General features: G+C 37.7%; 1 protein-coding gene across 3 annotated transcripts in view; it reads right to left on the bottom strand.

Moving 5' to 3' along the window:
* Positions 1-27,614, bottom strand: part of DENND4C (DENN domain containing 4C) — a 135,018-nt gene that overhangs the window by 13,373 nt on the left and 94,031 nt on the right. The window contains exons 14-28 of one of the 3 annotated variants that reach the window (XM_069087917.1): positions 24,255-24,290; positions 24,028-24,158; positions 22,839-22,971; positions 20,845-21,051; positions 19,702-19,830; positions 19,409-19,535; positions 18,989-19,135; positions 16,524-16,646; positions 15,311-15,457; positions 11,925-13,087; positions 8,026-8,203; positions 7,142-7,251; positions 6,058-6,233; positions 2,768-2,950; positions 38-233 (exon numbers count right to left, since the gene is read on the bottom strand). In XM_069087917.1, coding sequence (XP_068944018.1) covers positions 38-233; positions 2,768-2,950; positions 6,058-6,233; positions 7,142-7,251; positions 8,026-8,203; positions 11,925-13,087; positions 15,311-15,457; positions 16,524-16,646; positions 18,989-19,135; positions 19,409-19,535; positions 19,702-19,830; positions 20,845-21,051; positions 22,839-22,971; positions 24,028-24,158; positions 24,255-24,290 — 3,186 coding nt within the window. The remainder of the gene's footprint in view (positions 1-37; positions 234-2,767; positions 2,951-6,057; positions 6,234-7,141; positions 7,252-8,025; positions 8,204-11,924; positions 13,088-15,310; positions 15,458-16,523; positions 16,647-18,988; positions 19,136-19,408; positions 19,536-19,701; positions 19,831-20,844; positions 21,052-22,838; positions 22,972-24,027; positions 24,159-24,254; positions 24,291-27,614) is intronic. The other 2 variants (XM_069087919.1, XM_069087918.1) reach the window with 2 other exon arrangements.

Genomic DNA, 27,614 nt, shown 5'->3' with positions numbered 1-27,614 from the left:
GATACATAACATAATCATCATATTTATTGCTACTTACCACAACTTCCTGTAAACTGTTTGGCAGACTAACCGTTGAAATGCCACGGAAAGGTCGCTGAGAAAAATCAATATTTTGCAAAGGGCCTCCAACACTGTGGCTTCGAGTCAAAGACACTCCTCGACTTGAAAAATTATCAGTCACAGATGAAGTTTTCACACTTGGAAGGTCACCACTCTCCTCCTTTAGCTCAATACTTTAAAAGAAAAAAAATGCTCAAATAAAACTCGACTTTCTTTTATTGTTACTGTTTAAAGAACAAACATTTCTTCCTTTGAAATCACCATATTTGCAATAATGGCAAGGAAATTACAGCAATATCCAAAAACTGATCTATTATAACCAAGCTAGACTAGTACTAGAAATGCAGAGATGATCCAATATCAGGAAAACAATGAGCGTCTATCTGAAACCAAATGCTAACATTATTTGTAATGGATAAACACCGTAAGCTTATCCCAGAGATTTTTAGCTGCATTTGCTATTTTTTAGGTGTTTTTATTGCCTTGTATTGTATCTCCAGCTGCCTACCTCTGTAGTTTTTTCATTGAATTGGTATCTTTCTAGCAGTATTTTTCTACTGATTTTCTGTTACTTTAACTATACTTTTATCATTAATAGTAACTGTTAAAATTATAGTTCATTTTCTATTCTTGTACCTATATTGTAGCTATAAAGGTATACTCATTTGTTTCTAGGAAACAATATTTCCAAGCCTTTTCCCTATGTTTGTATTTTATTATAGAAAAATTCCTAGATTTTTAAAAATTGCATTTGTAGCTTCCTATTTTTAAAGAGTTTATTGATAAATTTTGTTTAGACAAATAATACAAAACTCTCTTTATACTTCTAATTACATTCACCATAATGTATGATTCTCCAGAAAGTTAACTAAAACAATGTACAAGAGCCACTAAAACAGATGGTACCACATAATATGACATTTTGGTAGTCTCCCATTGTTAAAACAAATGTAGAAGAATTGCACATGTATAACCAATATCAGATTGCTTGCCATCTTGGGGAGGAGGGAGAAAAATGTGGAACTCAAATCTTTTTAAAAATGAATGTTGCAGTGAACAGAACACCATCCCTAGAGTCAGGAGAATCTGAATTCAATCTAGCCTCAGACACTTACTAGCTGTGTGACCCTGGGCAAGTCACTAACCTCTACTGCCTCAAAAAAAGAATGCTGAAGATTGTCTTTACATGTAATTGGAAAAAAAATACTATCTACATTAAAAAAATAAAAGAAATGTACAGAAAAAATAGTTTATAATTTATAAGTTATTTACAACAGTTTGATTATAAACACAAAAAACATTCAGTATATTACTTTACTCCAAGGGTACCTAATAACATAGAAGTGAACGGTGTAAACATCATGGTTTATAATCATATTGCCTTTCTAAAAATTCTTTTTTTGCAAATCTAGTCAGAAGAGGATTACATATCATCTGATAATTGACGAAAAAATGTGTCATGAAAGAGCACCATATTGTAGAGGAAGGATCCTAAATTTAGAATTAAAAGAATGATAAAAAGAATATTAAAATCCTGTATCACTTCACAATCTGGGCCTCAGTTTCCTCTTCTGTAAAATTAAGATATCTAACTTGCAGGGCTGATACAAACAAAGGGTTTCAGGAGCTATATGAATGATAATTGTTGCGGATAAGAATTAATCACAAATTCTCCTGTTTTCATGATAAAATTCAATGTTTTGGTATATTATTTCTTCTATCAGATTTGAGCTCTGAGGGCAGGGGCTGTGTTTTTGCCTTTCCTAAAACCCCCAAACACTTTGCACAGTGTCTAGAACACCAAGCCTCAATTCCTGTGCCCCCTTTGTGTGGCATCTTTCCTGATGTCCCCAGTTGCTAGGCCACCCTCCTCTGATTATATTCTAGAATTACTTGCATGTGTACGCACTGTCTCCCTAGTTATAATGTATAATCTTTGAGGACAGGGACTTTACAGAATACCTGCTGACTGAACAAGTTAATTGATTCTATTCTATTATGCTTACTTTAATAAAAATACTTAAAAACATTATACATAAAAAACAATACATAAACTTTGAAAAGACTATATGCAGGGGCGGGTGGGTGGTGCAGTGAATAGAGCACCTGCCCTGGAGTCAAGACGACCTGAGTTCAAATCCAGCCTCAGACACTTGACACAAAAAACTAGCCTGTGACCTTGGGCAAGTCATTTAACCCCAATTGCCTACCCTCCCCCCTCCAAAAAGCGAAAAAAAAAGGAAAAAAGAAGAAAAGACTATATGCATTATGACACTGTTGAAAACCTAATAAGAGATCAATATGACAATGTATTACAGTTGCCATCATGACCAAATTCATTTATTAACTATTTAGCAAAATTTGGCATATTTACAAATTTCATTTATAAATGAAAAAGGCAAATCATATTCAGGTCAGAGACAGCATGGAGTACTACACATGTCCTGTTTCTGTCACTTACTAGCTGGGTCACTCTGCCAAGTTCTCTGAGCCTCAGTTTCCTGATCTGTAAAATGAGATCTAGTGGCGTGGTTGATCCCTAAGATCCCTTCCAGCTCTGACATTCTGTGACATTATGAAATCTAATTAAGTTTGACTGAAATTATAAAAAGCAAAGAAGCTTACAACCAGAGCTAAAACAAGTAAACTACTTTGACTCTTCGGATTAAATTTTTTAGAGGGTATTTTAAAGGGTAATTCAGGATACCTTGATTCAGTTGCAGGACTTATTCCTTCAGCTATAACCTGGCTGTGCTTTGAGAAATCCACAAAAGTCATCAAGTCAGGTTCTGCTGAGCTAGGCCCAGGTTTGTGCTCTAGGGGATCCGTCACTAAGGGGATGCTTCCACTTTGTAAGCTGTCACCAGAGGTGCTTGGCTTCAGAAGAAAGCTAAACAGGGCAGGGACACAAGGAACAAGTTAAAACACCCAATGTTACATCTGCAGTCATCTTCATCACCATATAGACTCTGCAATGGTGTGCAATAACCACTAAAAAAACTTCTTCTCTTACTGGAAAGAAAAGGAAGAAAAGCTATGAAAAAATGAAGAAGGCAGGCAAATTCTAGACACTGAAAGAAAAAACACACTCTTCAGCTGACTAGCATCAAGAAAGGACCAAATAAATATCAGATAGATTTTAAAATGTCCGTAGGCAATTTATAGTGTCAAGATAGTTTAGATTTTTAAAGTTTTCCAAATAAGATGTGGATCCTAATTCCATTAGGCTGAATGCTTTACAATGTGTCTAAACCAGAACCACAGGGCTCAAAGCTGCAGGCGCTACTTGGCTACTCAGTTCTCTTCACTACCTTTGCCAGGTCTGGCTTGAAACTGGCTTTCAGGACTGTTCAGCTCAGCCTAGAGCAAGGGTGGGTGGGGGAAGGTCGCATGTACACAACTGTCCTAGATGCTAAAAATACGGTAAGAGGTATAAAGAAAGCCCTGTGAGGCCCTTGGTAACATCATCCAACCAGGACCTCATACAGCACTGCCTAATTTGTATTACAGTTCTCGTATGTTATTCCTACTAGACTGTAAGCATCACGAGGGCAAGGGTCACATCCTATTTGCTGAGGTCAGAGTTGGGAGAGAGGTTTGGGTGTGAAAGAATTCACTCACTTCTCTTTCAGCCATTGATAGCTTTATTTACATGAAAGCACATGAACCTTTTACTGCAGCCACAGAGGAGTAAAAAGTAGTGATATTTGGGGGGTGTGCATGTGACGTTATATAGTCAGAAAGCTGTACAGTCTACACATTTTTAGGGTCTTATGATAGTTAAAGATTAAGGACAGAAAGGTTTTTTTTAGCATTTTATGGTTGGTTAAAGATTAAGGATAAAGGGCAGGGGGACACATGATAAGGGAGACAAAAGCAATTCTTTTGGTACAAGTTAAGGAGAAATTTTATGGTATTTCAAGATAAAGACACTCTGAAGTTACAGGACAAGCTACAGAATGAGTCCCCCTCAGGAGGGGCCTCACAAAATACTGGAAAAGCAACCCTTAATATTCTTCTTAACCCCTAGGGTACCATTTGTATCCACATCAGTATTGGATGTATATTTTTCCTAGCACCCCTTACCCCCAATACTCTGGCACTTAATATATCTTTGCCAAACCTGACGTAGGGCATCAAGGCAGATGCCCATTGTCACCATGCCTTACTCTTGGTCGGCTATTTTCAAACCCAAGAATGACAGAGAGAATGCTGGATTTGGAGTCTGAGGACCTACATTCAATTCCAGCTCTGCTATTTGCTCCCTGCGTAACTATGGGTAAGTCACAAAATTCCTAAGTCTTACTTTGTATATCTCTAAAATGAGGGGACTGGAACAGATGTCCTAGCTCCCACTCATTTTGTACTTTTTTGCTGCTCTAGCATGCCCTCAGAAAATTCAATGAGAAAGCCCATCTTACCAGAATCAGCCTTGTACTCTTACCTCATTCGCTGAAGGACAGAGGACAGGACAGACGCCTCCAGGGACGTCTCCTCATTTCCCACTCAGCTACACTGATTTTGGACTTCTGTGACTTTTCTACCATGCCCCAGTTTGAGTCTCCACCCCCATCCCTACCTCCATTTTTCAGCTTTATTTCTCCTTGTCTCCCTTCATTAGACTGTAAGCTCCTAGAGGGCAGGGACTATTTCTTTTGTATTTGTCTCCCTAGCATTTAGCATAGCACACAGTAGATACTTCACGTTTATTGAAGGACTTGAAGACAAAGCACCTTCTAGTGCTCATTAGCTCCGAGAGGTTCAACCTCTATACAGATGCTCAGAGATCGTATCAAGGTCAAGTCTTTCTCCTACATGCCGGTCCTCTACAGCCACCAGCTTTCAGAAGGATATCTGATGTCCAAAGGCATCTCAAATTCAATCTCTCCAAGATGGGATTTATTTTCTTTCGCACATAAACCTGCTTCTCTGCCAAGTCTGCTGAAGAAACTACCATCTCTCCAATCGCTTAGGTTCAAAACGACCTCTTCCCTCTCCCTCACTTGCCATGTCTTACCAATTCTACCTGCATACCATCTCTAATGTTCAGCCTCTTTTCTCCACTCACGAAGCCACAACCCTAGGTCAGGCCCTGATCCCCTTTGACTAGTACTGGGTTGTTCGCCTTTCTACACGACCAGAGCCTAATGGACTGACCTCAGACACAGAACATCTGAGTTCAAGGGCTACCTGTGACAGAGGCTGTGTGATTCTTGTGGGTACTGTAGCTACTTAGTGTCACATGCAACTCTAAAACTAGAAGTTACAAAGCAGGGACCAATGTGCACTTAGACCGGCAAAATTTCAGGTGGCCTGAAAAGTCCCTATCACCTTTCACATAATGGAAGCTTAACAAATGCTGCTGAATTTCAGAGCTAAAAGAGACCCAAAATGTCACTGAGTACAGCCAGCACTTGAACAAGAATATCTTCAGATACCTAACAAGTCATCACCATCTAGATTTTGCTTCAAGATATCCAAGAAGGTGAAACCCAGCCCCTAACAAATTCTGTTACAGCTGATGTATACACGTGGCCTATAATCCTTACTTAAAGGATGGATTTATCTGGCTTATCCTATGGACTATGCCACAAAACAGGAGGCATCATCAAGACAACAGGGTTCAGACTCTTATGGGATGAAGTATGGGTGCATTGGTGCGTGCTGGTAAATGGTTAACAATTGGCTAATGAGGAAAAAATGTACACACAACATACTCTTTGAGTTTCATCTGCATCGTTAACATTCTCGACATCATTTTCTTAATACCTGGGGGCAGAAATGTCTCAAACTGATACCCAGAATGAGATGTTTTTGGTTATATCCAGATTTAGAATATCTGAGCTCTCTATAGCACAGAGGGAATGGCCTGACCTGCCTGCCCGAGGCACATGAGAGGAGAAACACTGGGCACATCTCAGCTCTTCCCACGCATCCTCTGGGCATGCACTTACTAGGAGCTTTCCATCTCCTCCGTCTTTTCAGAGACATACTTACCTGGCAGAGCCTCGGAGGTCTTTAAACTCCACATTGAGGAGTGGCAAGAAGGTGCTTTTACAGAAAGGACAGGTGGTGTTCAGATTGGAATCATCTGCAGCCCAGCCAGCCATGATTTCTTCATCATAAACCAAAGCACCACAAACTCTGCATTGAGAACAACTCGACATCAAGACCTGAAAGCAGAAACGTATTCAATTCTGAAGAGCTTTAGAAATCAATGCTAACTTTAATGTTTTAGGGAAATTGAAGATTAAAAAAAATAACAAGCCTACTATGGCCATTTTTCAGATTTTAATGAATGAAACTGGAGTTTAACACATTACTTTCTTCCATGGAAGAATAATGTGTGGTTAGATCAATAGAGCTATATGGATGTAAAAACTCATTTGCAGTTTAAACATTAGTCACTGCTTCACTTATTTCTAATAAAGATATATTTATTTTTAGACAAGCCAAGAATTTCAGAAAGTAAAAGATGAGACATCATCAGTAATCAGATCTTTTAAATAGGTCACTCTCTTAGATGAACATGGAGTTTTAGTTATTCTGTTCCCAAATTTCCAAGTAGGACTTGCATTATTTTAACAGTAATTTTTATCTACACAAAATTAATTTATCATTCGTGCCAATTTTCAGTCAATTCAAACTGAGTCATATACATTGTAAATACCAATTATTTTGTTAAAGATGTCATTTTGCAAAGGCAATGTGAGTTAACCTCATATAATTACTGGACTACTAACTTTATATAATTTCTACTAAACTTTCCTTCTTACCTTTCTTAATCATTGATGAAAAATAACTAAACTAAAAAATAATTCTGAGTTTTCCATAAGTTTCTAACAGAAAATCACTACCAAGTTCAGAATTTCAACAAGTTACTAACAAAACTTACCGCAAGCCCCTATTCACATTTTCTGCTTCACAAATTAAGCAGTGTGTACCTATTAACAGTCTTATTAAAATAGGACATCTTAAGCACGTCTTCATCCAATTTTGATTACTTACAAAATACAAATTTTACTTTTATAAGCACAGGACTAAAACAGAGTTTTACTGGCAGAATACAATATGTTTTTACCTCCATTGCACAGTTTTGGTAGATGCTGGACATGCTAGTATTTTGAGAAGATCCATGTTCTGACTTCTCAAAGTCCTGACCCTTTATGCCTCTTGCAAATGGAATTTCACCTGCAAATGTACATTAATATTGTACAACAAGACCACAGGACAAGAGAATTAAATTGCAAAGTCCATAAATGTAAACAAACCACTATATAGTCATGGTTTGTTTAGTCAACCTTTTCTAAAATTCAAATAGAAAATCACATTAGAGATCTTATTCGAAATCCCATTTTGTTCTTGAATTTGTTAGAATATATATATATTCACTTTACATAAAATTAAATGGTATGGTGAAATATTCTAATGCATCAGGGAATTATCCAACTAAATGTATCCTATGACCAGTCTACCTGTGATTCTATTTTTGTAGATATTCCTTCCACCACCTATATCACAATACTGCCAACCTCCAGCACACTTCTCTCAATTTATTCTTTATAAATTGATTCTGCTGGAGGATGAGGTGGATTATCCCTTCTCTTTTCCTCTCTCGCTCCCTAAACTTAAGATAGGCTGGTCCTTGGATAACAGATGTAGCCCATTTCTGGAACTATATTCAATCAACTGATCATCACTTAAGGCAATTATGCACTGGGCACTCTGTTAGGTGCTAAGGAAACAGACAAAATGATACAGGCCCTATACATACACATAACCTTCCTACCTTTATAAACCCAACCAGGGCTTGCATTCTATTGGTGGAGCATTCAAAAACCCAGTGTCCTCTACACCATGAGGTCATAGGGCTCTGGCATGTGCACAGATTTTACTATACTGGGGAGAATGCCACCTTATACTAAATACCAAGGGCACATGAAAAGAAAGATAAGTCCTCCATACCTGTTGGATAGTGCAATTTCCCTACATCGCCACTGCTGCTGCTACTGCCAAGACTTGTGTTGCTCTGTGTGAGTTCGCTGGTGACTAGCCCTGGGACACACACTTTAGATGTTAGGTCATCTCCCAAAATATGGTCTTCAAAACCAACAGGAAAGCTATAATCTCTACTGGGTTCTTCCTTCAATTGAAACAAAATAAACACACAGATACAGGTAAATACACTGCCCCAAATTACATTTTTTTTTAAAGCTTTTCCAAATCTATATTACTGTCTTATCGTTAGTTGTCAAAACTCCAATTTGTCCAAACCACAAACTTTTCATTGTTGTTATGTGCGAAATTTTTTCCTTTGTACTCAGATACCAAGAGAAAAATCTGTTTTACTGCTATCCACATCCAGAGAAAGAATTATGGAGACTGCAGATTGAAGCAGACTATCTGCTCTCCCTTTTTGTTTTGTTTCTTCTTTCTTGTGGTTCATTCTACTGGTTAGAATTCTTATCTACAACATGACTAATGTGAAAATATATTTAATATAAATATATATGTAGAGCCTATATCAGATTGCACAACATTTTGGGGAGGGAGAGAAAGTGTAAACCTCAAAAGCTTGTGGACCCTGAATGTTGTAAATTAAAAACAAATTACAGAAAAAAAAGATAGGTTGAATAGATGTTCAGATGGAAGGAAGGAGGGAAGGAGGGAAGGAAGGAAGGAAGAAAAAAAAAGTATTGGAAAAAAAAAAAGAAAATCTGTTTTATGCCACAACTCTACCTCAAAGCCGCCATGGTTGGTAAACTGTCATAACATGAACGTCATATCTCTATTTCCTATATTAGTGAAATTGGAGGTTTTACTCCCTATCCCATGCCTATCATTATTTTCTGAAAAAAGTCTTTCTCTGATGTTCATCCTTCACAATGAAATTTCTTTCTCTTTCTGTTATTTGTCCAGCTTGAGTATTTTTTAAAATATAAATTTTAAAAGAATACTGGCTGCCAATCTTGTAGCATTTCTATTAAAATCATTGCCTTTAATGACTATTTTAAAAATGCTAAGCTTGATGGCTACAATTAACAATACAAAGGGGCAGCTAGGTGGCACAGTGGATAGGGAACTGGTCCTGGAATCAAAAGGACCTGAGTTCAAATCCGGTCCCTCACACTTAATAGCTGTGTGACCCTGGTCAAATCATTAATCCCAATTGCTTCCCAAAAAATAGTACAAAACTTTTCAGAGTAATTTCTCAAGCATGAGAAGGACAGCTTGGTGCAGCTGAACAAGTTGCAGAGCAGAATACCAAAGGTCTAGATTTAAATCCCAGCTTAGTCACCTAAACTAGCTACATTATATTGGACACATAAACCTATCTGAGCCTCAGTTTTCTCATTTGTCAAATGGGGATCCTACCTGCTGACCTACTGACATCAGGGTTGTTATAATGATCAAATGAGGTTAGAGTGATTTATAAATGGTAAAATATTATTCAAATATAAGATTATTATTCTGAGTGACTTTTTGGGTCAGACAGTTTTGAATGTGTAAGCTAAGAATGGCTTTACTACCATTCACAACCTTTCACTATCAAAAAAAAAAAGTCAGTTATTTAAGTGTTTTTATTTACTGGTTTTCACCAAGGTTTAATTAGTGTTTTATTATAACTCTCTCCCTATATTCATTCATACTGACTTATCTCCTTCAGCTTCCCTTATGATGACTCCTTCAAGAATTTAATTATTCAAGACAATATATCATTTGTTTACATGGCTGCAACTAACATCTATGTGAATACAATTCAGTGATATCTTCTTATACCTCAAATGCTCCTAGCTTCAGATCACTGTCTTAGAACAATTTAGTCTACTACATTTATTCTTATTCTACTACTGTAGCAAACCACGGCAACTTTAATTTTTAAAGTAGATAGTCTGCAAAAATATTCCCTTTTCACATTCATGAAACACTCTCTTTATTCTTTTCAAGTTCTTCTTCAAAATCTACCTCTCCTATTAAATCTTCCCCCAATTAAGAGAAGCAGCATGGCATAGTATTTAGAGAATTGGTTTAAAGTCCAGAGGATTGAGGACTAAATCTCTGCCTCAGACAATCACCATCTCTGTGACCCTAGGAAAGGCCACTTAAGCCTCAGCTTCTACATTTATGAAAGGGGAATGATGTCTGAACCATGAGTTCCTAGGGTTGCTGGGAGATCAAGAGACACAATGTAAGCAAAGCATTTTACAAACCTTAAATCAAACAACATGCATTCAGGCACAGGAGATACAAGTACAAAGAATGAAACAATCCTTACTACTACCACAGAGCTTACATTCTTTTTTTTTTTTTTTTTTGAGGGAAAATTGGGGTAGTGACTTGTCCAAGGTCACACAGTTAGTAAGTGTTAAGTGTGAACAAACACAAATACATACAATATAGATATAAGATAGTTCAGTAGAGAGGACAATAGAAGCTAGGGGATCTGGAAAGGCATTATGCAAAAGATGGTGCTTGAGCTGAGCCTTAAAACAAGTGAGAGACTATGTAAGGTACAAGTAAGCAGAGAATATATAACACAGGCATGTGACAAGAGATGAAAGGACCAGAATGGGGCCAGACTGTCTATATCACAGTGAGAGAGGGAGCATAATATGTCCAACAAGACTGGAAAGTGAGGTTGGGGCTGGCTTGTGGAAGACATGAGAAGCTAAACTGAAGAGTTTACATGTGATCCTAAAAGGAAGAGGAAGTTACTGCAGTGACTGAGTAGGTGAACCTGTACAGGATGAACTGCAGCCGTGAGAAACCAGAGACAGGCAGGTCCATGAGGAAGCTATTGGAATAATCTGTGGGAGAGATGACAGGGGGCCGGAGCCATGAGGGTACAGATGAGGTCGGATACAAGAGCCTGTCATGATGGAAGAAACAAGATTCTCTATCTGATTAGATGGATGAGAGAGGAAATGAGGAATCCAGGGTGACGCCAAGGCTAGGAACCTGGGAGCCTGGAGGGTGGTGGTCCCTCCCAGAGGGACAACGGGGGGAGAGAAGCAACTGGGCTTAAGAGGCCTCTAAAAAGTTCAGTCTGAAATGTCCACTAACAAAGCGGTGACGCAGGACTGAAGCTTGGGGAGAGAGACTGGGGCCAGTCACAGAGATCATGGTTAAGTAGGAGAAATAGTCACGCACTCTTAATCTTAAAGCAGGACACCCCAAGACCGTAAAAAAGCGTAACAGTAAAACATACAAAATAGAGCAATCTACATTTTTTGCATGTTCTCAACTCGTTGCTTACAAGTTTATGCAGAAATGTGTTCATATACAAAGGGGGGGGGGGTTACATAATTCTCTGAAGACCATAATGGTGAAACTTCCATGAAACATTTTTTTTGTGTGAAATTTGAATTCAGTTAAAAGAAATTCCTCCTAATTACATTTTCAACACTCATCTCTTTTCAACCTTGGTTTTATGAAGCATTATTCACATAACTGCAAGCTATTCAGACTTGCAGACAGGAACTTCATTTGGATCAAATGAAAATGTAGATGGAAACGATCCAAAAACTGCTTATAAATGTAAGGTGAGGGGCAGCTTGATGGAGCACTGGAGAGAGCACCAGCCCTGGAGTAAGGAGACCTCAAGTTAAATCCGGCCTCAGATACTTGACACTTAACAGCCTGATTGCCTTGCAAAAAATGAAAATAAATTTAAGGTGAAATCATTTGGTTCAAGTGTTTCTTTAAGGAAAGAAACCTTGAATTCTTGGTCTACTATATCTACAGAACTATGAAAGCAAGATCTCCAGTAAGACTTTTGTATCTCATTAAAAAAATTACCATGTAAGATCATACAAAACAAAACCTCTGATTCGTGGTGACTGTACAATAAAGAACATTCTTACCTCATCATCTGAATAATTATAAGCAGAGGCCACAGCTCCCCACATTTTGCTGGCTACTGTAGCTGCCTGTTTCATACCAGACTTCAGAACATCCATCTTGGGTCCAGACAAAATATGATCCAGCTTTATTCCTGACAAAGACGTGACTACGGAGCCCAAAGATCCATGCTGCGAAGGACGCACGAGTGCTGACAGAGAAGTGGAACGCTCTTTGTGAGCTCGCTGGGGAGCCTGCTGCTTGGAGGGCCCCGTGAAAGTTTCTGACCTGGACACAGAAGGAGGGCTCCTCTGCTTTTCAGTTTTCTCCTGGAGTGGCGGACTTCGATCTAAGGGCAGACTAGACCGTCGTTCTAAAGAGGGAGCAAATGCACCAGACACACACTCTGCCGACCCTCTGCTTTCTTGTCTGTGTAACTCCATGCTGGAAGACTTACTCCCCAAAGGACTTTTCAAGTTCATGTAACTCTCTATCTCATCCGCTAGATTACGTGCCACAACTGGAGACAGCACCTTCTCCTCAGAGTCAGAAGGCTTTGCTTCTATACATTCGGTGGCTAACAGAGACAGAGGATCGAGCCCAGTTTCAACATCCTCCCTTTCGATCGGTTTGGCTCCACTATAAGAACTATTTCTTTTGTTTATTACATATTTGGGGTCTGTTTTCAGGTCTTTGGACTCACTGCCAGTCCATGGTTCTGTACGTTTATCCACTGCCATGGTGATTGCGCCATCATCACCGTCTCCAACAGGATCTGGCTGCTCTTGCCCTTCCTCTAGCATTCCAAGGCCTGGAGACGACCTATGCTCTGGCCCCCAAACCCCTGCACATGCAGAAGTCCTTGTGTCAGCCGCTGGGCCACCCACACCATCTCCACCCTGGTCTCTCTGAACATGGAACTGTGGGAGCTTATTATAGGACAACGCCGCCGTAAGGATCTTGGCATCTGCTCCCATCATCATTGCCATTTCACTAGAGTTGGAGTCCAAGCTGCTCTTCTTCAGCAACATTCCCGCTCGACTTTCAGAACTAAAACTACAGCTCCTTTCTGAAAAATGCTTTTGTCTTTTCTCTCCTTTGTCACCAGTTTTCAGATTAGACACCTCGGTGAGCACAGTGTCCTCCACAGAATCCTGAGCAGAAAACAGTATGTTTGATGTACTTCCTAAAACAGAGAGCACATGGTTAAACTCTGTTCCCAAAATGCTCTTCATACATGTTGAGTTAAATGGAGAATCAGGTACAAATTTAAGACTGGGTCAACTAACATTGCTGGCAAACACATCTAAAGTGGCCCTTCAAATGTTATCAGGAAACCACAAGTTTCCTATTTTCCGTAGAATAATAAAAAGGAACAAAACTTAGTGTTTACAGTGTCAGCATAAGTCTAAAAAAGAAAAACACGCCCAAGAGAAAGTCTCTTTTGGCTATCTCTTAATTTCCATGAAAGCTCAGATTCACAGAAAAACTAAGTAGACACGTCCTTACTCCCTATCCTCTCAGCACACAAGCACAGGGAAAACCAGAAGAAGATCCTTCACATAAAAGGAAAAGGATAACAGTAAATGTGTGGGGAAACAGCCCAAACTCCCAAATGGTGATTAGGTCTCCAGATATACGACCAGAGGGGTAGAATATTCCAGCAACAGTGGGAATCTTATTAGTACTGGGGATAGGAAGATGAAATCTTTTAAATTTCACCAATACAAAGATTTGCTTGCTCCCAATTGAAATCACTTATTAAACTGAGTAAAAGTCATTTGTTTTTTCTTTTTAAACAACAAAGATTTGGTAAGAACGTTGGATACATTGCACAACAATCCACATTTTCATTACATTGCTTCCCAGAACTATGCAAACTTTTTTCATCTTTCCAAATCATTGTCAATTTGCAATTATATGGCTTAAGCATCAGAAGAGTTGGACTTTTTGATGGATTAAAAATTTTTTTAGCACTTAGATTGATGCCTTTGACCTGGCCTTTTACAAGTATTGAGAAGCTGCGGCATTTCCAGAATGCTAATTCAATTTTATTTTATTTAGATTGCCTTCCCCTTCTGTAATGAACTAAAAATTAAAAAAAAAAAAGGGGACATGTAAAGCATAGAAGGAAGATAGGGGAGAAGAGAGAAAAAACTTAATTATTGTTTGATATTCCTTGGACTATTATTTCCTATCTTATTTGTCTGTCAGGTTTTGATATGGAGGAAGATCCCAATAACCTTTTAGTCACAGAATTGAATAGAGGCCACCTAGGATAAATTTCAAGACTCAAAAGTCATTTCTCTGCTTGCCCTTTCTTCCAACACTGAAGGAAAAGAGGTACAAAAGCTTCATTGCAAATTTAACAGAAGAGGGAAGCTTACTTTGCACATATTTATTAACAAAATAAACTCTCTAGTTTTTCTGGTATATTTTATTCCATGGGATTTTCTACCCACACTACAGTTGACTTCAGCAGGATCATAAATTTAGGAAAACTAAGACCCAGGGAGGGCTTAAGTAACTTGCCCAAGGTCATACATGAAATAAGCTGCAGAGCTGGGATTTTAACCTAGCTCCTGTCTCCAAATCCACCACTCTGAACTGTATTATGATGCCTTCCTATGAATTATTGCCATCATCAAATGAGGACACAGAAGAGGGGTCCATGTCAAGGTCTTCAGGATAGTCAAACTCAGATAAATATCATGGGGAAGGGTTGACACAGAGAATGCAGTCACTTCATGGACACATGGACAATTATGCATCTTCAAATATAATCCCTCAGAAGTTTAGCTTCCTCATAGAAGTTGGGCTGATAACCAAATCAAATGGCTCCATTAGAGGGAGACAGTTTGAGGTTCTCTTCCCTTTCTTCCCCAGGTTGAGGGCTGTGGTAGCACATATAAGTGCATGACTACTTTATTACTTATCTGTTCCAGAAAAAACACACTATGGCCTTTGGTGGTTCTTGCTGGCTCTAACAAGCATGGGTGGAAAGAAAAAAAAGAGATTTTTTTCCAACAGAGAAGGCGTGCCAAAAAACAGTTAGTTTACTCAACCTTTGTGGTCAGAAACCCAACATTTAATAAATGAATGATTCTTCGTGCTCTTTAATGTGGGCAAGCAAATAATTATTGTCTCATTCTGCTTAACTGAAGGACTTTTATATAATTTTCACTGCCTTTCACTTTAACAGCCTTTAATGGGTATTTAATTGTTTCATTATGGGAACAGAATTATTTTTGGTCATTATGGGTCAGAATTATTTCCTATTCTTCAAAATAGCAGTTACCACCAATTCAACAACTTTATACCCATTTAAATATGTTTTAAGTGCACTACAATATGCCATTTCAACCTCTACTATGTTCAATATGCCATGTCAGATGATAAGGTGGCTCACCAGTGCTACTTTTCCGGCTGCTGATATCAAAAATCCCCGATGGAACTTTTACAATACTGCTTCCCGATGTGGGTGCTTCTGCAGAATTAAAAGGCTCTGGACTCAGCTGCTGCAGCTTTTCCACAAAAGCAGGGACATCAGAAACTTCTAAAGAGAAACATCAATGATATGGGCAAGAACAGTAATAAGAAAAGTAAATTTTAGGATGTTGACATATTTTCTGTTACTTTATTGCTTAGTTTTTGTTTTCCCAAACAGGGCAAATATTGCCAATCCAAGAGTATCAGAATCAATCAATTTCAATTAATAATGCCAGAACCAATCTACTTCATCTCACACTAATAACATTAACCAAACTGAGAATGTAACTAGCTACCAATATACTTAGAAGGAACTCCTAAAGGTGAGGCCCCTTTTTTATAGCCTCATTCCAATCTATCTGTAGGGAGGGGAGTTTGTTAGAGTACAGTTGGATATCAAAGGCTAGGAAAGATTATTCACTATATTTCACCTCAGCTTTCTGTCAAGAAATCATAATCTTCAAAACCACTCAGGTGAATGACCACTTGATGAATATTCCTAGTGGTACTTAGAAAATTAGTTAGGCCATTTTAACCCCAAAATAAAGACCCCCTTACCCACTCCATAAGAAATCTGTGTGATTTCTGACAGTATGGTACAGTGTAAAGCAATGGTGTCAAACCCAAACAGAAAGGACTCTGTCAGCACATATTGACTTAGAAAACCACAAATTAACATTATCTATGTTGAACTATATTTTTATTCATTTTGTTAAACATTTCAGAATTTGACATTTTCCCAAAATCATATTTTAATCTAGTTCAGTCCACCCAGGAGTTTCGTGTATTCCTTGCTGCTGGGTATGAGTTTGACACCTTTGGGGTAAAGGGCACTGGCCTGACAATCAGGAGAGCTGAATTTTAGTCCTGGCTCTATTTCTATCTGGGTGACCTTAGTCTGCAACTTGACTCAGTCTCTCTAGATTCAAACAGCAATAAACCAATAACAGAAGAAAAAAATCCCAAGTTATATTTAGTTAGTCATTGAACATCTATTTATTAGTGAGTATCAAGCCAGATACTGTGTTAGGCACAGAATAGGAGACAAAAAATAAATAAGCCTTGCTCACAAGAGACTTAAAATCTAATAGAGAAGATAAACAAAGTAAAGTCACTCAGTTGCAACACTTAACTGTCTCTCTGTGTTTTTGTCTTAGCTAACAATTCTTCAATATGTGCTTCTGGTACATGAAGACTTTCTGCATCATCTTTTATAAGTTCATCCTTTGACCCATATCCTTGATCAGACTGACCACCTGGTAGAACAAACAGAAACTGTAGTAGAGACACATGATACTTGGCATTTATGAACTACCCCACAGATTTTTTAAAAAAATAAAATTCCATTCATAAGGTATCACAACTGCATCCAAGAAAATAAGACTCTAGGGTTTAAGGAGATCAGAAACTTCATAAAACGTAGAAGACACTTTCAAATGACAGTAAATAGCAAAGGATATTGAAAACAGGAAAGGTAAGATCATTATGTATCTAAAAATATTGCCCTTTGAATTTGAAAAGCCCAGTTACTGTAGGATATTATGAAGAAAGGCAAAGCTGGTCAGCATCAAGAATCTCAAAGCAAGATACAGAGAAGAGAAAGTATACTGCAGACTCCCATAATCCAGTAAGCATTTTATCAAGAGGCAAATTCATATATTAAGACATACAGCTATGACAATAAAAGAACTGAGAATATAAACAAATTCATTTTTTGCCCAAAATTTTGAGAATTATGACAAAACTTTTAGAGTATCTGAAATTAGGTACTTGCTTTCAACTTGTAGAGAATGATCCTGAGCTAGGGCAGTAGTTTTCCATATGCCACAAGTATCTACTGATACAAGAGAGACATCACGGACCACATCTACTACAACTATTACTGCTATCTGAGTATTAGCCATCATTTCAAGTAGAGTCAAAAGGTAACTAATGTGGGATGTGAATGCTAGTCTTCTACAACTAGAATACTCCATCCCAGTAGACAGTGATAATTGAGAGGTCAGGGTCCCCATCAGAGGTGTTATGTTGCCCCTGTCATGAGGTCTAGAAGAAGGGAAGGAGAAACGTGAACTTTGTTAATGAACAATGTTCAGTGAACTAAGCTCATATCCGGTCTCTCAAGAACAGAAGCCCATTTTCTTTACTGGCACTGTGCAATGACCGTGGTAGCCATCCTAGGAAACAGCTGACACTCACACTTACGGGACTTCAGGACTGCCTGTAATTGTTAGATTGTTCTCTAGTTTCTCAAGCATATATAAACATGCTGCTTAGGCTAGGGGAACATAATTTCAAACACACAATAATTTTGCTGGCTAAAAGGAGCAAATGGCTCCTTATACAGTAGATGCAAGCCTGACATAATATTATTTTGTGCATACTGCAGTGACCACAGTGTTTTAACACAGCAGATTTAGAAAAGGCACATATTAAATGTTTGCTCAATGAAAAATACTATGACCCAGTATAATATGGATGCCTACTGCCTCTACTAGAAAGAAATTTAATTACTAAAGCATCCAAAAGACTAAATTTTTAAGCTGATTTCAAGTATACAGTGGTCCTATTATATAGATCTCAAAATAAGAAATTAAAATTAAGCTTCAAGTAATTACCATGCAAGTTCAGAAACCAGCTTTGAATACTAGCCATGAAGTTGTATTTGGCTATCTGGGGAAGATCCTACCCAAAATGCGAGAGAGAAAAGGCAAGACACCTAAGACAGTTTTCCATTTGGGGCAATGTTTACTATGTAAGTAGAAAGCTCCCCCTCCCCTTACTTGTCAGCAAAATTTAACCTAATAAATGGGAAATTACCTGCAGGAGTTAACATTCAAGGGCAGAAATAATGCCCACGTGTATCCATGGCTTCACGTCATACAAGTCTGTCTGCACCCCACACCATGACAGCCAAGGACACATGCAGCACCAAGAAACAGCACAGAGCGAAAAGCAGAGCAACAAAGATCAGAGAGAAGGAGACTCCAGTCCTTGAGACAAGAACATCAGAGGAAGCACAGGAATGAGACTTGGGATTCTCTTTAAGAAAAAGCTTGCGCTATTAACAAAAACACAAGAGTGGAAGAAGGATGTGCGACACACATACGCTGACACAATAGGGTAATTTACATTACTTCTATCTTGAACTTTAATCGACAGAGGTTATCATTTGTGGTTATGATTAATAAATCTCTGAAGCAGCTTGCCCTAGCAGCTAGTTCCACAATAAAGAGGCACCTTAGCAACATTTTATCCCTCTCTGTCTACATGTTTAGAACCTCAAAGTTTTCTGAGGTTACCCTATGTAATTAGAAAAGTTTTAATTTGACATTTCTATCAATAATACTGCACAGATCCCCAGATGCTGCTGGACTGTGAAAGGAGTTTAAAAATACCCTGCTCCTGTTCTCCAAGGGTAACTCTCCCTCTAGAGCTGACAATCCTCTAGTTCTTTCCACGTGAACATATTAAGTGGCACTGAAAAGGATTGATATCGCACAACCTCAGGAAAGGAAAAGCAAGGTTTAAAACAGACTGGAAAAGATTTGACACAAGAGTATGTGATGGGTTAGTGAAACCCAGAAGAATTTAGTACCTGTGCTAGAGTGATTATCAATGGAATCAAGCCTGATTAAATCTCTGACGAAGAGTGTGTGCTCCCCACTGTTAGCATCATTAGAACTATCCACGCTACCATGGCTCACCGTGTCCCCATCACTTCCACCTGGGGGATTCCGAGGAGCTAAAGACAAGGGCAACAGCAGCTCAATATTACATGTACTAATACCTGTGAAACTAAACAAAAACAACTCACTACACATTTAAAGTTGCACCAACAAACAATACTGGACCAAGGTAAACTGTGACTTCAGTATAACAAAGGCATAATACAATGCACAGCATAACATCCACTTTTTAAATATTAGGAAAACTAAAAAATTCACCATGCTACATAAAATGGCATGTTCCATAGTTCAATGAGGAAGTTCAGCTTTGCTCACAACTTATATATTACCTGATATTTGTGTGGCTTTTTTAAGTGGTTGCCTAAATTGTGCGATGCCACACACCACGTTCCGGACCTTCGTCCACAAGAAGATACCACTGCGATTACTGCTAGGCCACGGGCTCTCCAAAACTACCTGACAACAAAAATCGTTTCATCAGGAAATTCTATGGAACAAGATCATTCCCAGAAAGCTTCATATTTCAAAAAGCATTGCCAAGAATTAAAACAACAATAGCAACAACATGCATCTACCTAAGTTAAATAATAGTCTATCTGGCCCCTGTCTCAATCTTAATTACCTTATTGTAATAACCATAGGTAATAGCATTTGGTTGTATTTTAGCAATCTTCATTTCAAATAAGACTCGAACTGCTAGAACAGGATGACCCCAAAGTCCACAAAGTTGCATCACAACACGATAGCACACCTAACAAAATTGAAAACACGATATGAGTTAGTTTAAAATATTCATACACTTGAGCAGAATTTAAAATGACTTCAATATACATGGGAGAATATATAAACTCATAACATCTTTTCCCCTATGTAACACAGCTCCAACTATTTTTAAATTTTTCTAACGGGAAAATGTTAACAAAAACAGACTACTTGGAAAGTTCGAGCACTCTGGTGCACAACATGAGCAAACTTGAAGGACCTGGGATGAATTATGCTATCTACTTCCAGAAAGAAAGATGATGGACTCAGAGTAAAGATTGAGACCTATTTTTTGGTCACAGTGAATGGGGCAATGTCTTTTGACACTCCATTATAACAAGGGTTTTCCTTTTTCTTTTTCTCGGGGGAGGAGAGAAACAGAGGTGGGAGCAAGAGAAGGTGAACTTTCATGGATTGAAAAAAAATAAAGAACTGAATTAAGAAATAAAAGAACATTTCAAATAGCTAATAATAAGAGAAATGCACATCAATACAATCCCAAGGCTTTATTTCATAGCCTGTCACCAGAAGTGCTGCTGTAAATATTTTGGTGTATCTGGGAACTTTGTTCTTACCACTGACTTCCTCAGGTTAGTACAGACCTAGTAATGCAATCTCTGATTCAAAGGGTATAGACATCTTTGTCACTTTATTTACATCATTCCAAATTGCCTTCCAAAATAATTTTACTGATACAACATTGACGATTCCCATCTTTTGTTTTCTTTGCTGATTTCCAGGGTATGAAATGATACCTCAGGATTGTATTGATTTGCACTTCTTTTATTGTTAGTTATTTGGAATGTCCTTTTATTTCTTAATTCAATTTTTAATTTCTTTTCTCTTCTTTCATTTTATTATTAGTATATCTTTGTAGAGAATGGTAGGTTGCTTTTCTCTGGAGATGTTAAAGCTATCTGCAAATCTGTAATTTTCTTAACAGTAAAAATAAAATCTATTTTAGAATCAGCCATTTATAAAGTATAAAAATTTTTGTACTTGCCTCATCCAATGGATCCACATCTAATTTCCTCATCTTAATAAGCACATCATATGCTTGCTGCAGTGCTTTCACTTTAGGATGAGAAACTCTAACATAAGCTGGCAAACAAATGAACCATAAGCTATAACAATGACTGAAGAGGCACTTAGCCCACTGTGGTGGGTTTGCATAATATTTCTTGGCCAATTTATGAGCTGTTTTTATCTCCTAGAAAAGGAAAATTAAAGAAAATTATGCCCAATACACCCTAAAGTAAAAAAATATATATAAAATTGCATTCTAAAATTGGCACCTTAAAAACTAAAAAGAAAATCCCTCAGATCTGTAAAGATTTATTTAGACTAGCAACTCTCTTCCAGAATACCACCTAGAGAGACACAACTTTGTCATTTATATCAACTTTCTGGAGGAATTAAGAAACTGGTCTCACCCATTATTCAAAAAAGGGTAAAAAAAAAAATGGCCAAAGTAGAGAGCTGTGGGGGTCACTGCAGAATTTCTTGTAAAAATCATAAACTCAGAACTAAATACCCCATCATTCTGCATAATCTTCATTGGTTCGAAGAGCAGCACATTTTTTTTTTTTTAAAGCAATTGGGGTTAAGTAACTTGCCCAAGGTTACTCGGCCAGTTTTTTTTTGGTGTGTGTGTGTGGGTATTAAGTGTCTGAGGCCAAACCGATCCCGGGTACTCCTGACTCCGCGGCCAGCGCTCTACTCACTACGCCACGTAGCCGCCCCTGAGAGCAGCACATTTTCAAATCCTGAAGTTGTCTAGTTTAAACCTTACTGAATCAATGCATTCAATTCAATAAACATTCATTAGACACCTACTGTTTTGCTTTGTGCTGGGTATACAAGATGAAAAAAAAATGACATAATAGGTGAAAGGCTTTACATTCCAATAGGAAAGAATAATAAATGTTTATAAAAAAAGATAATGCAAGGCAAAATGTTCTTTCAGTCTCTAAATCCTATCACCCTATGATAATTTCAAAGGAAAGTAGAAGACAATTTGCTACAGAAAATTTAAGAAGGCAGAGATCACGATCATACTGGAGCAGAGAAGAGGGATCCACAGAAGGCTTAATGGAAAAAGAGGTACCTGAGCTAGGACTCAAAAAAGCAAAGGATTTCAAAGTATATAAGAATGTATGGGGAGTGTGCTACCAGGGTGGAAATGAGCTTCCATAATGGCAGAAGTACAAGGAACCTTGGGGAATAACTGGATTAGGGTGCAGCAGTAAGAGATTAAAAAATGTCTCTGATATTTAGAGCCTGGAAACACAGTAGTGCCATCTACAGGAATAAAATGGGAGGAAGTTCATTTCTGGACACGTTCAGTTTGAAGGGGACAAGATGTGTTGGTGAAGGCTGGCAGTTGAAAATGCAGGACTAAACGAGAGCTCAAGGAAGAAATTGAGGATGTCTTTAAAGTTCCATAACCTCCTGATTTACTACAGATACTCATCTTAATGACCAATATCAAAAAAGAAAAGCGATTTTCTATTCACAAATAAGCCAAACTTGCTGTCAAGCAGCTAGACTTAGTTTTCCAAACTGTATATTCGTTTTATATTTGGATGATACTCTGAGCATATCTGGTTCCCAAGAATTTTCTAAAAGTACATATATATATTTGAGAATTCACATTAAGCAAAGATGAGGTATGAAATTATATTTAAGGTCTAACAAAAGTCAACAGTGATACCATAATAGGAACTCAGTAATTATCCTGGCCCTGTGTTTCCCACCCCCACTCCCCATGTCCAAGAGAAGGCAAATTTCTAGAGGCAGGGACCTATTTTAAAATATAAAAAATTTTTAATCTCCTATACATAGCACAGTGTTTTACATATAGTAAGAACTCAATAAAAGGGTTGAATTGACTAGCTATTGATATATTTCATGTATAGTAAAACACATGAATGATCATAAATACATGCATGTATTTTTATGTTTTAAAAAACAGACATTATGTCAAGATTAACCTACCTGTTTAGTCCTTTTAGCCATCAGGGCCGGACTGTTTGAAATGTTATTTCCTGCAGGATGTCTGTTGAAAGGAATTTTCAATGCCTGTGGTCTATCAAAAAGCTTAAGATCCAGTCTTGGAAAGTTTTTGTAGCTTAAGAGAGATAAGGCAATGGTATTAGTTTTTTTTTTCCCATGGTTATTAAAAAAAACAAACCAATTTGTTTATTTTCTTCTAAAACTTTAATTGTATCTATGTATTTGATAAATTTTGCTCCCTAAGAAGTCATAACAAAGAGAAATGAATATTTTTAAAAACCAAATTGGATATTTAAGTTATTTAAAAACAGAAACATAATAGCTACTAGAATAAAAATTTTAGTCATTATAATGATCACATTCTGATATCTTATTTGATGAATACTAAATACTGTCTTTGAGCCTGTAATGCATCAACAACATAGATAATATTATACAAATGAAACTACAACCTATTAGCCAGAGTTAATGCATTATCTTAGAAATCATATAAATAATATAGGCATTAAATACTAGTTGCCACTGAACTGTGAAGAAAAAAAATGCTAAATGTCAGTTTCCAAACTATATTCTTTTTTTCTACCTGATTGTTAAAAAATTAGCTAAAGACATACTTAACATAACAGCTTCTTTTAACAATGTTCCCCTAATGACTTGGTGCAGGGCTGGGGAACTTGTGGCCTCAAGGCCACATGTGGCCCGGTAGGTCCTCAAGCGTGGCCCTTTGACTGAATCCAAAATTCACAGAACAAATCCCCTTAACAAAAGGATTTGTTCTATGACTGGATTCAGTCAAAAGGCTGAACCCAAGGACCTAGAAGACCATATGTGTCCAAGGGGCTGCAGGTTACCCAACCCTAACTTAGTGCATGTAAAAAAGCACAATGTCCACCCAATCTAGAAACTATTTTAAGGTTTATAAAACATAAGCCTATGAAATCACTCTTTAAAAATGCATTGCATTAGTTCATTAAAGTTGTTGTAGGAAACAAAACTGAAGCTGTTACAAATATCTGAATGTATATCCAGATTTTTCTCTGACAAGGTGATTTTTCAAAAAGAGAGAAGATCAAAGGAACATGAAACATATACTCAGCCTCTTATCTGCTCATTTCTTATTCTCTAGAGTCACTAAGTTGTTCTGTGTTCTCCTCAATAACCTACAGATTACCTATATTTAGGCTCCAGGTCTTGTCCATCACTAGCAGGTGGCTCTGGGGGCATTATTAATACTGTGTGTTCACTCTTTTGGGAATCATCCAGCTCTATCAACCTGGTATCTTCTGTTGAATCTAAATCAACCTAGAAAAACAATCAAATCCATAATACCCAACTAATTTATATAAGACACAACCCTAGAATGTCAATATAGATTTTATTGTTATTAAAAAAAAATACCTTATCTGTTTTTTCAGTGCCTTTATCAGGAAATAGCTAGAAAGAAAAAATAAAATCAGATAAATGTATTTTTAAAAAAATTTCCCCAGATTTCCCTTTTTCTAATCAAAGATGACACTGAATGAAAATATGGTATCTCTAATCCAATCTATTTAAACCAGTTAGTGACTGGAAAAGATGTAAGATGATGAAGTCAAGATGAGCAGCAATAACTGAACAAATATAAAAGAAAAAAATAGCGAGGGTAAAAATTTATTTTATTTTTCAGTCATTTAACATTCATTTTCTCTTTCTTGATCCCAGCATTTAAAATAATACGATCCAATAAAAGCAGAACCTTTATGATCATGAATACTCGAGAAAATCAAATTCTCACATTGCAAACATGCAAAGCAACGTCTGCTCCTGCATCTCAAAGAGAGTGATCAGGGAGCGCCACCAGTCTGTCTGAATGGTGGTGGGCACTGCGCACGGCTCGCAGGTATCGCTGATCACACTGACATCAGTTCAGATGTCTTCTCACGCTTCTCTGAAGCCATCTCTGTTACCATCTTTATTACACAACAGTGTCCACTGCATTCATGTAACAGAATTTGTTCAATCATTCCCTGAATGATGAATAGCATCCTCTTAGCTTTTAATTCTTTGCCGCTACAAAAAGAGGTATTAACGAAATTGTTTTATTAAGGTATGGGTCTTTTGGCTCTTTCTTTGGGATCTTTTTTTTTCTGCTTGTTGAAGGGGCAACTGGGGCTAAGTGACTTGCCCAAGGTCATATGGCTAGTTTTTGTATTAAGTGTCTGAGGCCGCATTTGAACTCAGGTCCTTCTGACTCTAGGGCCGGTGCTCTATTCACTGCGCCACCTACCCACCCTGGGATATATCTTAAAAGTAGTGATTTTCAAGGCATTTTTTTCCTTTAAATCATCTAAATAAAACTTTTGAATAATGTGGTTATGATTCACAGTTGTTGTCAACTTCTACTTTAAAGAAGTATTACCAAAAGGAAAAGTTGAGTACTTTATCAAGATCAAACAAGTCATCCTCACCAAATTTTGTTGCCTCTTAGAATTGGCTATATTTTCACTGCTATAGCCATTATGACCATTATTACTTTATCTTAGCCTTCTTTGTGGGATTTAATCATATATCTCTCATGTTTCAATAAATTTTTCATTCCTTACAGAATGACAATATTCCATTACAGTCACACATCACATTAGTTGAGCCATTTCCCAATCATTAGGCTCATACTTTATTTCCATTTTTTTGTCATAAAAAATGCTAAGAACATTTTGGTAGGTATGGATCTTTTCCTCTGGCTTTCAGCAATATCCTTGGGGTGCATCATCAATATTGGTTTCTTTGAATCAAAGTGTATAGTAACTTTTCTTGTGTAATTTTAGTATTCTAGAAGGTACAAACCAATTCATAAATAAAGCAGCAGTAAATATTGGAGTACTTATTTTTCCTAAGTGTCCTCTAACAATGAATTTTCCTATCTTAACTAATTTGAGGGCATGAAGTGATAGCTCAGAATTGTTTTAATTTCCAAACCTTTTCATCCCTCCTCAAACTTCCCAAGATGCCCCCTAATGCCATTATCTCCAGCTGAGAACCCTCATCTCATATTTTACAGAAAAAATTAAGGCCATTCATCATTAACTGCATTTTCTTTACCTCCTTTCACTTCGGTACCTTCTGAGACTCTCTCCTCCTTCACCCATCTCAAATAATGAAGTGGTCTTACTCCCTAACAAGGCTCACCCCTCTACTTGTTCAAGCAATCCCATTCCATCTGGCCTCCTGCAAAAGATTGCCTCTTCTGTCACTTCCACTCTTTCCCTTATTTTCAATCTCTTCCTCTCTACTGGCTTTCCCTATTGCCTACAAACATGTCCATGTGACCCTCATCTTGAAAAGACCCTTATTTGAACTTTCTGTCCCATTAACTATTGTCCTACATCTCTTTTGCCCTTTGTGGTTAAACTTTTTGAAAAGGCCGTCTACACGCCTTCATACATGTTTCCACTTTCTCTTCTTATCTCCCTACAAGCTGGATTATCAATCCAATGAAACTGTACTCTCTAGTCACTAATGATCTCTTATTTGCCAAATCCAATGATCTTGTCTTAATCCTCATTTTTTTGCTTCTTTGCAGCCTCTGACACTTCTCCACGATACCCTCTTCTCTCAAGGTTTTTGGTACAGCACTCTCTCCTGGTTCTCCCTATATGGCCACTCCATCTGTGTTTCCTTTGTTGGATCCTCTTCCAAATCACGACCTCTAATGCTAGATGTCCTGCAGGGCTCTGTCCTGTGCCCTCTTCTCTTCTCCCTCTACACTACTCCATTTGGTGATGTCATCTAAGATCCTATGGATTTAATTTCCATCTCTATGCTCATGATTCTCAAATCTACCTAACCCACCCCAAACCTTGCAACTCCAACTGCCTTTCTGATATCTCAAAGTGGATTCCAGAAGACATCTTAAACTCACTATGTCCAAAGTAAAACCCATTATCTTTCCCCCTAAACCCTGCTCCCTTCCTACCTTCCCGATTACTATGGAGAACAACACCATTCTCCTAGTCCCTCAGTCTAACAGTCATCCTGATTCCTTACATATTAGCTATTGACAACGCAAGTCGATTTCACCTTTGCAACATGAACACATCCCCTTCTTCTCTGACACTGCAGGCCCTCACAATCTCATGACTAGATTACTGCAACAGCCTACTGATGGATCTGCTTACCTCAAATCTCTCCCCACTACAATCTATCCTTTATTCAGCCCCTAAAGTGATTTTCCTAAAGCATAGGCTGGATCCTACAATACATACCTGCACTCCCATTCCCAACCCTGACCCCTTACAGAATAAATCCCAATGGCTCCCTGTTGTCTCAAGGATTAAGTATAAAACGCTATGCTTGGCATTGAAAGTCCTTCACAACCTAGCCTCCTCCAATCTTTCCAGGCTTCTTATATCGTACTCAAGAAACCTTAGCCTCATGAATATTCCACAAACAAGACACCCCATCTCTAGGCTCTAGGCATTATTTTCTAGTTATCCTCTGTGCCTGCTCCAACAAATAACTTCCCTAGCTAAAGTCAAAAGGCTAAATCAAAACAAAACAAACAAACAAAAAAGAAAATGTTTAGTATCTCATAGCAAAAACAACTGACTTAGAAAACTGATTGAGGAACAAAAATTTAAGAATGACTGGGCTATATAAAAGCCTTGACTAAATAAAGAGCTTATTCATCTTTTTTCAAGAAATCTTAAAAGAAAACTCCCCTAATCTCTTACAATCAAATGGCAAAGTGGAAACAGAAAAAATTCAGTCACTTCCTCAAAG

The sequence above is a fragment of the Petaurus breviceps genome, unplaced genomic scaffold, assembly GCF_028583685.1.
Source record: "Petaurus breviceps papuanus isolate PSGF00001 unplaced genomic scaffold, PetGlider_PUasm1.0 183, whole genome shotgun sequence".
In the NCBI taxonomy this organism is placed as follows: Eukaryota; Metazoa; Chordata; class Mammalia; order Diprotodontia; family Petauridae; genus Petaurus; species Petaurus breviceps.
Note: the sequence above shows the minus strand (reverse complement) of the source record. Positions and strands in the feature narration are given on the sequence as shown.